Source organism: Scleropages formosus, chromosome 1 (genome assembly GCF_900964775.1).
Source record: "Scleropages formosus chromosome 1, fSclFor1.1, whole genome shotgun sequence".
In the NCBI taxonomy this organism is placed as follows: domain Eukaryota; kingdom Metazoa; phylum Chordata; class Actinopteri; order Osteoglossiformes; family Osteoglossidae; genus Scleropages; species Scleropages formosus.
In genome coordinates this window covers 34,481,526-34,492,160 of record NC_041806.1, presented here as the reverse complement: position 1 = coordinate 34,492,160, position 10,635 = coordinate 34,481,526, and the positions used below count along the sequence as shown (strand labels likewise).

At 40.9% G+C, this 10,635-nt stretch overlaps 1 protein-coding gene across 1 annotated transcript; it reads left to right on the top strand.

Moving 5' to 3' along the window:
- The first annotated feature begins 1,882 nt into the window (after positions 1-1,882).
- Positions 1,883-7,805, top strand: LOC108924105 (uncharacterized protein C1orf115-like). Its single transcript, XM_018735277.2, has 2 exons — positions 1,883-2,319; positions 6,985-7,805. Exons 1-2 carry the CDS (start codon positions 2,008-2,010, stop codon positions 7,114-7,116), a joined length of 444 nt encoding a protein of 147 aa, XP_018590793.2. The 5' UTR covers positions 1,883-2,007; the 3' UTR covers positions 7,117-7,805.
- The last annotated feature ends 2,830 nt before the right edge of the window (positions 7,806-10,635 follow it).

The window sequence follows — 10,635 nt, the reverse complement described above, 5'->3', positions numbered from 1 at the left end:
CAAACACTGCCTCACAATCATAAACTTAATACAGATGTTGCTCCATTTGTTCACTGGCAAGGTTCTATAAAGACATGATGAATTGAATACTCCCTGGAAGATTAGTTATTGTCAACTGCTCATTCAATGCAGGGTCACTGTGTTTGAGAGCCCATCCTAGAACCATATGGTAGGTGTGAGGCAGGGTGCACCGCGGACAGGACACTGGTCTGTTGAAGGGCTTTTATTTATTCTTTCATTTCTTTATTTCATATCTTTATTTCATCTTTCATTAATTTGAAACAACCCGTGCAACATCTGTCAGCATCTGGCAACTTTAAGTTTCAGAGTTTTTGTCTACTAGAGATACTCCTCGACTTACGACTTTTTCGATTTTCCGATGATGAGCTGGCGATAGACATTCAGACACCGTACTTCGAATTTTGAATTTAGATTTTTGTCCGGGCAAGTGATATACGGTGCAATGCTCATGATGCTGGGCAGCAGCAGCCGCATCTCACAGTCTGTCACGCGGTCGCTAGTGTGTGCTGTACAATGCATGGATACTCTGCAGCGTTCTGTGTTTCCAACATTTTTCTGAACAGCCCCTGTATCTACGTTGTGGTTTGTGCATCCATCATATCTACGAAACGGCCATCTGTGTTTCCTGCTACTGGTGAGAAGAAGAAAAGGAAGGCAATTACTCTTGAGGAGAAACTCTAATTAGTATGTTTATATTGTAACGACCCGCGTAACTGTAAGTTTGAGCGGGAAACGGGTCTGTTGTTGGAAACAGTTGCATTATGGGAAAAATGAGTAAAGAAAGTGTGCAACCACTGCAGGAACTTACGGGCAAAATGAAGGGGTGTCCGTGTTTGGGAATGGTAGAAAGGTTGTAGTATTTATCTAGGTTGAGTAGAAGCTTAGGTTCTTGGTTCGAGAATATTACTTTTCTGTGTGCTGGTGTTTTAATGAAACATTCATCACGAACGCTGCCTGTGCGTCCTTCTTCACCCCATCTAATCCAGAGCGCCGTGCGCCACAATGTCTATATAGTATTTATTAATATCTTCTTTTTTATTGTTGGTTGTTTAGTAATTCCAGCTGTTCTGTCTTGTGCTGTTTTGCACACGTGCACTTTTATGTGTAGTCCTGTGTAAGTTGCTTTGTTTTTGTGTTGTTTTATGTAGCACCATGGCATGGTCCTAGAGGAACGTAGTTTTGTTTCACTCACTCATACCATACCAGCTGTATATGGTTCAAATGAAAATAAAGCCACTTTGACTTTGATGAAGGCGGCGAGCCCGTAATCATGGCCATCGCACGTGAACTGGAACTTTCGCAACCAACGATTTCGGCCATCTTAAGGATAAGAAGCGATGATGTGCGGTAGGTTAGGTGTATTAAATGCATTTTCGACCATAGGTTTATATTATGGGAACGTAACCCCAAGTCGGGGACCATCTATAGCCAGTATGCTCCAGGCCACTGCAATAAACGATGATATACTTAATTGTTCCGGGGAAACAGGACCTACAAGGCTGATCGTTTATGTAGGAATACAATGTGAGATTAAACGTAAAAGTGGATTGTGTATAATCATGTAAATCACCTTGGACATCTTCCTTGGGCCGAGGTTCATCATCTGACGTGGTTGACGATAAGGCCCTTTCTGGACTTGCCCGAAAAAACAAGTCAAAAGTCCATGTCATATATATATATCATCACGTTATCTACAGTTAGAGGCACGCCAGTCCCGGGAAAAAAATGAACATTAGTCGTTTTATGAGTCATCATATCTCATTTTTTTATTCGGTTGCCACTGCTTCTTCACAGTGACAGGTGGCTCCGTGTCTCTTTAAGGGGCCGCTGCCAAAGCTCCGAGGCTTCCTGTGAGAGCGAGTCCTCCGTCGCGGGTGAACGGAGCAGAAGCACCTGCCTCTGTGTGCGCGCTCGAGAGCCCGACTTCGCCATTAGTGCGCGGAAGAGTCGGCGCGAATCGGCGCGCGCGCGCGGCTCGAGATCGCGATGAAGCCCAAGCCCCTGTGGGGAGCCCTGACGAGGGTGTTCGAGAACATGGAACCGCCGGACGTGGTAGAAGCGGTCAGCGGCGGGTACCAGCAGCACACGGACGTCGCGGGGGACGAAGAAGCCGGGCCAGCGCAGAGGGCGAGCAGCAGCAGGAAGGACGGGGACAAGAAGGGTTCGAAAGAGGTCCACTTCGCCTTCCTGCCCGACAGGTACGAGCCTTTGGAAGAGGTCGAGGAGGACGAGGAGAGGGAGCGAGTGAGGGAAGAGAAGAAGACGAGGAAGAAGGAGAAATACAAGAAGTACAGGAAGGTAGGGCAGCAGCCAGCCTCCGCGCCCAGTTTATTCATTTATTTGTATATTTTTTTATTCCCCTCCCCCCCCCCCCCACAGACTAATAAACATAAAATTACCTGTAGGCTTCTTTAAGCAGCAGAGCGCCTGTTGTAGTATTATAAAACGTGCCCAAGGCAAGAGCTCTTCTTCCCAAAAATGCACGGTACGTTCTATATTCCATATTGACTTTGTATTTATATATATTCTGCCCTAAAAGGCTGTAATTTCTTATTTCACTGTAGTTACTCGGGAAGCGTTTTAACAGCAACGTGTCTTAAAGTTTTAAGATGGTACTCTCCTTGAAACAGGTATGGAAAAGGCTATTTTAATTGGAGAAGGCAGGACCTTCTTCAGTGAAATATCTCTCCTTGAGTTTTGCTAGGCTGTAAATAAGAGCCACTTAAAATGGGCCGCTTCTTGATTTTTGCATGTACAGGACCAGGTAAGGGATTTAAAAGCATTTGGGGTCAGATTTGGTTTGGCATTGTGCTACATGCCTCAGCAGGGTTATTTTTTGTTGTGTGAAAGCCATAGTGGAGGTGATTCAAGACTTGGTTGAGCTGTTGAAAAATACACACAAATCTGGTGGAAGTTCTGAAGCCCAACCATGTCTGTGCAAGTAACAGGTGAAACAATGAGTCATACACTTTTCAGTGCTTAAAATAGTGTGTTAGGGTGATTTGTTTTAAATTAGTCTGAGGGGATTGCTTCAAATGTGATCCACCATGTCTTGGATTTGGACTACCGACTAGGGCTTAAATTTCATCTCTGGATTGTGCAGAAAGTGAGGGTGTAGAAACGGCCGAAAGGGAGAAGGTCTGGACTATCGGAACATGAGAACGATACGGAGTAAACGGAGAGTAAATGCAGCTGAAAGATGGACCCCAACCAAACCGTGACATGTCACACCAAGTTTGTGTGTGTTTGTGTACAGTTTTATGGGCGATAGCTTCTCTTAGCCATATGGTAAAATAAACATTCACTATTGTACCCTACATATCTTTTTTGTAACAGTAAAAGTGCTGTGAGATACTGCTTTGAAGGCACCATATAAAATATCTGATTATTATTATTATTATTATTATTATTATGCTTGGACCACAACCTAAAAGCCCAAAAGTGTTCTCTCTATCAGGAGAGAAGCCTGTGAGGTTCCAAGAGAACATGAAAGATTTCCTTATGTTTATTTGAATAATGCAGGCCTTTAATGCCTATTATTTTCCTTTTAACAATTTTTTTACACCACTTTAAAGCACTATACGAAAACATGAGCTGAAAGATGTTTCCACATAACTGACATGGTTTATTTTATTTCTATGGCATTAATTGAGGAAAAAATGTCGCTTTTTTTTTTCTTTTTTTTTTTTTTCAAGGGAGTTATTCAGAGCATTGAACTTTGTAACTTACTCCCTTCCAATCAATATTGTAGATGGCAGAGCAAATAAAGAGTTTGATTGGACATATTTACCTAAATGTACTTGCCCTCTGTTAAATAATTGTGAACCACAAAGATATAACATTTTTACTAGCAGAAATCTCTGTGATTTACTGGCTCATTTTCCTCCGTACAATTTTTATTCTTCAGTTTTAATTGATGGTTTTTTTTTTTTTTTTTTTTTTATGATGTGCTGCTTTCTTTGAAGATGAACTGATGCCTTCAGTTTTGCACAAGTTACAGTTTATTTCTACACCTTTTGGATATATTTACTGGTCACTCTGAGGTTTAGCACCTTACTTAGGGGTACCGCAGCATAGCTCCAGGAGTTTGTACAGCAACTGTTTCTGTGGTGTCAGATTGAAGAGTTCGTAGTACTGTGAATTTGACCAAAAGTGGCACAGATCCCAGAGTGGATGAATTTACATGACCCAATTACAGCCACATGCAAGCAAGAACTTGGAAGAAAATCTGCCGTTGGACCTTGAGAGCTCATCATGAACTTGAACTGATGTTATAGATAGATCCAGCTTCATAATAATAGTGATCATTTACAGTATTAAAAGCTCGATGGGATACAGTAATATCTTTAGCAAATTAGTTTAATTTAGAGGTACCAGTAATACTGAGGGCTAAGGCTTTATTTCCTAAATATGAACTTCATTTCCAAAACATCCTTATTTGAAGCTAAATGTTCATATTTGATGTGCGACTGTTCAGAATTGAGGGTACACGTTTAGAATTTTTATCATTTTAAATTCATATAGTAAAGAATTAATAACTTTTGAGAAACATTAACTCAACAAACTTTTAAAAACAAAAGCCAAAGATGAATTAATCTCCTTAGTTTTTTAAAATGTTAATTTTCACTTTTTATTCAATAGAATTGTCTGAATCTGATCAAACCCTTTTCTTGAAATTGGTAAGTCACAGTTTAAGATTTACTAAAAAGTCTTCAGCTTTAATTCAGTTTACAAAAAAGAGCAGTTTTATTAGAACACATTATGATTACGGTTTTGTAAATCATCTTACATTCACATTTTTTCATTTAGCAGACACTTTTCTTCAAATTGATGCACATCTCACAAAAAATACAATGTGGCATTATGTCAATAGAAAGAAAGACTTACTTTTTTTTTTTTTATTTAGTTGATGCTTTCCTCTAAAGCAAGATAGTGTTAAAGTTAGAATTATTTAAAGAGCTGGGTAATTTTACCAAAGAAATTTAGGGTACATAGCTTGTTCATGAGCACTACAGCTAGAGGTGGGGCTTAAATTTGCAACCTTTGGATCCAAAGGCAGCAGCTCTAACCACTATGCTACCAGCTGTCCCTAGACTTAGATGCCGATGCACGATTCTAAAGTACAGTTAGTTACTTTACATCATATGAACCAATGTATATCATACAAGTAGCTGCATGAAGGTTTATCCAAATAATCGATAATTCCTAATCACAGAAAAACAAATTCTTATTAAATCTTTTTGTTAAATCTTATTTAAAAAACTTTACGGAACACATTTTCCTCTTTAATGGTAAATGTGCACAACAAATTAAAAAACACTACTTAAATCATTGGTACAAACTTTGCCATCAAAGTAATATTTTTGAATAAAAACAATTTTAATACTGTGGAAGAATAATGACAATCAAAAAGCATGGCTGATCCCGTTAAGATCTAATAACAAATTGTGTTAATCATACTGGTGTTAAAAATGATATTTATCTTGCCATCTCTAGATAGACTGTTTCCCACCAGTGTTTGTTTCAAATGTGTGCCTAATTAATAAGTTTGTAGTAAGTTTAATAACTTTCTTATTGGGAATGTGCTGAAGCAAATAATTTGTTTTATTTAAACGGTTCTCCTATCTCGTATAGACATGATTCACCATATCATTTTGGTCAGCCACCGTGTACATGTAAATTATATCATATCTTTCATATTTTACGATAGACCCAACATTTGCCTTGCTGATTTGTAAACACTGTATGTTCACAATACATTTTTAAAAAATGTTGTGGTGTTTAATAAGCAGCACAATAAGCAGGGCAAAATACATTAAAAACAGCCCAAAAGTACACATTTTTATGTAATTTTTTTTTTTACTCCACTCCCTGGCTTCCTGCCCTACTAGGCTTGAACTTAATGATTAACAATGAGCTCAGCTTTTCTACCTTGTTAAATTATTGACCCACCTGACATTAAGGAAGTGTGAATGTTGGATTAAAAGTCAAAGCCTGCTGGCCAAGTTTGGGCACTGACATTGACAATTCATCCTACAGCCTTTCTGAACAGTGTCTGTGACTAGAGCTTAGAGCGGAGGAAAGGTTGCTAGTTCCTGAGCAGCAGACAGGCCAGGATGTGCAGCAGATATGTGCCTTGGGCCCAGTCCAACGGGTGCAGCCCTTTCCTGTAGGCCCTGCACAAACATTTCAAACACAATTGGCTTGTCCCACTTTTCTTGTTTTCAAAGGATATCTCTAAGGTTACATGCGGCATGTCCTGTCTTCAGTTTTTCATGATAGTTTGAGACATTTCCTTAACATAGAAAAATTTCCTTGTGGAAAAACTGACAGGGTGCCTTTGATAGGCAGCCATTAAAAAGGGATCAGTATGTCATGCCATACAATGTGTGACTTGTACTGATTTTAGAGGAAGATTTTAGTAAGCATGACAGACTTCACATATGTGGTTTCATATTCTGTGAATAATATTTTGCTAAATGTGTTTTAATAGTTTACACAATCAGTAATCAATCATGCGTAATGGTGTACGAGTCTTCTGTAAATCAGCGTGACAACCTACTTCTTTTGAATTATTCTTTAGACAACCGGCCCTACTGTGAAACACACACTTTCTGAACCGCTTGTCCCATACGGGGGTTGCGGAGAACCGGAGTCTAACCCGGCAACTCAGGGCATAAGGCCGGAGGGGGAGGGGACACACCCAGGACGGGACGCCAGTCTGTCGCAAGGCACCCCAAGCGGGACTCGAACCCCAGACCCACAGGAGAGTAGGATCCAGTCCAACCCACTGCGCCACCATGCCCCCCCTACTGTGAAACTGAAATCAAAATGCAAGAGAAGTGGCTGTCTTTAAAATGATCAGTTTGCTCATGTATCAGAATGAGACAATGTCCTTCATTTGGAGTTAGTGTCATCACTGACTTACTCCACTGTGGTTCTCTCTGGCTGTCTCCTTCACAGAACATGGGCAAGGCTCTGCGCTTCAGCTGGAAGTGTCTGCTGGTGGGCTTGCAGAGCTTGACAGCAGGTTACTCCATAGCCACGGTGAACACCCTCATCCCAGACCTGCACAGGACCAGGCCCCGGGGCTGAGGAAGCACATTTCTGTAGAGGACAGCTGACCTTGGAGCTCACCAGGCAGGCTTTTTTTGTGGCGGGGCAGGCCTCTAAAACTGGAAGAGTTAACACATCTGGTAAAATCAAACTGTAACATGTCCAACACTTTAACAGTCCTTGTTGCTGCTTTTTTCCTTTGTGACCTTTCTCAGTGAAAAATTCTTTCCAAAATTAAGATCGCTAAAGGTCAGACTAAACAGTGGCAACCTGTGTACCAATAGGCACTATTAAACTGTCACAAGTGCATAATATAGATATATCTATAAACATAAATTAATGCTCTGATACTTCTCACTAGTGTTTTTAAATATGCACTCTTTATAATTTACACAAATGAATTTTGTTTGTGAGCCATATTACATCAGATGAGTATATTTTGTTCCTAGCTGTGGCATCATGTTCTGGCACTTCGCACAGATCTGCAGTCCTTGATAAGTGGTTTTGTAAGAAGTAGAATATAGCGTTTTATGAGATGACACTACCAAACAGCAGACATCGTTGTGCAGCAGTGTTCTACATTTTTTGATTATAAGCCAGTACTGCTTGCTATCATAATCGGGAATTATGAGAGAACACAAACTTGGAAGTTCTTTGATACACTACTTACAATGGGTCACTCATCAAATGTAATGTATCTAGCAGTGTAAGTCACCTTGGTGAATAAGGTGTGTGAGCTGATAACACTACATAGAGTTCATTGGAAGTCCCTTTGGAGAAAAGTGTCTGCTAAGTAAATAAATGTAACTTTGATACAGTCCACTATTGCATCAAAGTTGTACGCTGCTGTGTAGAATACATTATAGGATGATGCAGTTTGGACAATCAAGACTGATGATTTAAAAACATTTGTAGTGTTTGAATTTATTGAGATGTTTGCCTTACTAGACAATCTTATGGTTCTCCACCTACTCTGAAATGCAGTGAATGACCAGTAGAATTAATTTTGACAGATCACTCTTGCTGTACTATACAAAGAAGAGCCAGTGGTTGCAAAGGAGACATGAATGAGAGAGAGAATTTGAGTAAAGCCTTAATGCTATAATTGGAAGTAAATTAGGATCACAGTGTACTGTATTTATAGAGGGATTTAAGGATAGAATAGACTTAGGAGGCTGGAAGTAAAAAGCAAAACAGGAAGGCTCTAACTGCCTGTCTACATCCTGCCTAGGTTTTTATTTGCATGTGTCACACTTTCAAGACTTGTACTAATCTGAGAGCGGTTGTGAGACGTGAATGAAGGATTAGTGTTGTGGTATATACAGTATGCGTTGGAAGCCATACAGCAATTTGTATTTTATTAGGGTATAATCAATACCCATAAGGAGCTAACTGGCAAAGAAAGTTGCTTTCCATGATCATTATGAAGAACAAATCTTAACAGTTTTGTACTGTATTTACATTTTCTCAGTATTGTGAAAAAAATAACATTTAGCATTAAATGGGTATCTAACTTGTTATATTTTAAATGTTGATATAAAGAATGAATTGCACTGAAGTTAACCGTTAACCTGCTAAAACAAATTCTGTGTTCAAAATGTTTCATATTATATGTGTTAATGATTAAATGAATTAATCTGAAAAAGCTTGAGTTTCAATTATTTTGTAATCACCACTTGGTGGTGAGTTTGATTTGATGCACAGGGTGGTGACTCGACAGACCTGGGAAACCCAAACACACACACACACACACACACACACACACACACATCTTCAGAGCCGCTTGTCCCATATGGGGTCACAGAAATGACTGGCAGACAACTCGGTGCGAGATCAATTCAATTCTGATGTCCAAGGAAGTTTTTCTCTTGTCCAGAGTAAGGAAGCAGGGATGAAGTCAGAATGGACCGTGCTCATGACCTCAGTTGCGGACACATCTGCTAAAAACTGACCCGACGGCAATTGGTGAATCACACAGTGGCAAGCCTAGGACCAGCTGATGGTCACCAGTGGCGAGGGAAACTGATACGTCGAAGAAGGAGCCTTTCCCGGACATACTTTTGGTCCACAGCAATTCAGTTGCTGCAGCAAGAGTTTGGGCATGGGGGGGCATTTGAGAGGGCAGATAGACTCTCAGGTGACCTCAAAGTGTTCTGGCAAACCATTTGGTGCCTCAGGAGGAGAAGACATGGCCTTTCTCAGGCTGTGTTACGCAAGGGTCGGGAAATACTAACCACTGCTGAGGAGTCTCTTGAGCAGTGGAAGGAACACTTTGAGGAACTCCTTAACCTGGTGGACATGCACACCACCAGTAAGCAGTGATTCACATCTTGGGTGGGTAAGAACACATCACTGTTCCTGAAATTACTCTGGCTGTATGAGGCCTTCGTAGTGGTAAGGCTGCAAAGGTAGATGACGTTTGTCTAGAGATGTGAAAAGTAGTAGGCGGTGTGGCTTATTCAGCGTTGCACAGAAGACAGTAAGATACCTGTAGACTTGCAAAAATATTTAAGAAACTGGGGCAGAGGCTGTGTTCCAACTACAGGGGGATTACACTTCTCAGCCTCCCTGGTAACATTTATGCCAGGGTACTGGAAAGGAGACTCCATACAGTAACTAATCCTTAGATTCAGGAGACACAATGCAAGATTCCTTACCTACAGTTACAGGCTTTGGGTAATGACCAAAAGAACGAGAGTGGAGATTCATGAGGTTTGTCAGCAGGATTGCTGGGCTCATTCTCCATGAGAGGGTGAGGAGCTTGATGATTCGGTTGAGGTTCAGAGTAGTTGACTTCTGCTGGAGTTCTACTGAGCACATCCTACTTGGGGGAGAGCCCAGGGCAGAACCAGGACATGCTGGAGTGATTAGATCTCAACTGGCCTGCTAGCAGCTGGGATTCTTCCAGGAGGAGAAGGAGACTGTGTCTGAGGAAAGGAGGGTTTCAGGCCACTATGACTGTGACCGTCAGTAGGATAACCAAATGGGAACTGACTGGCTGACTGGATTATTATTTTCATATGAAGTTAATACCTGGACAAAAATCTACCGTGACTGAAGGACTTGATAAAGATACTAAAAATTGAGCAAACAATGGAAATTTTTAGCATTTGTACAAAACAGTGTAAAACTCACAGGGGCACCACTTGGCCAAATTTCTGTAACTCGGTGTCATTTGACTTCCCTTTCTTCTCCAGCACACGTAAATAATTCAGTTAGGCCTGGAAAAAAGCAATGACTGTGATTGCTTGTAGCAAATTTTATGAGCTTAAGTGATTAAAAACCCTTATGTAACAGAGGACATGAAAAATAAAATTTGCATTGATCAATCACACACACTTGCTGAAACTGCTTGTCCCAAGTGGAAGGGGGGTCACAGCAAACCAGAGCCTAACCCAGCAACACAGGGTGCAAGGCTGGAAGGGGAGGGGACACAAGCAAGATGGGACGTCAGTCCGTCACAAGGCACCCCAGCCGGGACTCGAACCCCACACCCGCCCAAGAGTGGGACCCAGCCAAATCCACTGCACCACTATACCCCCTAACATTATACATTTA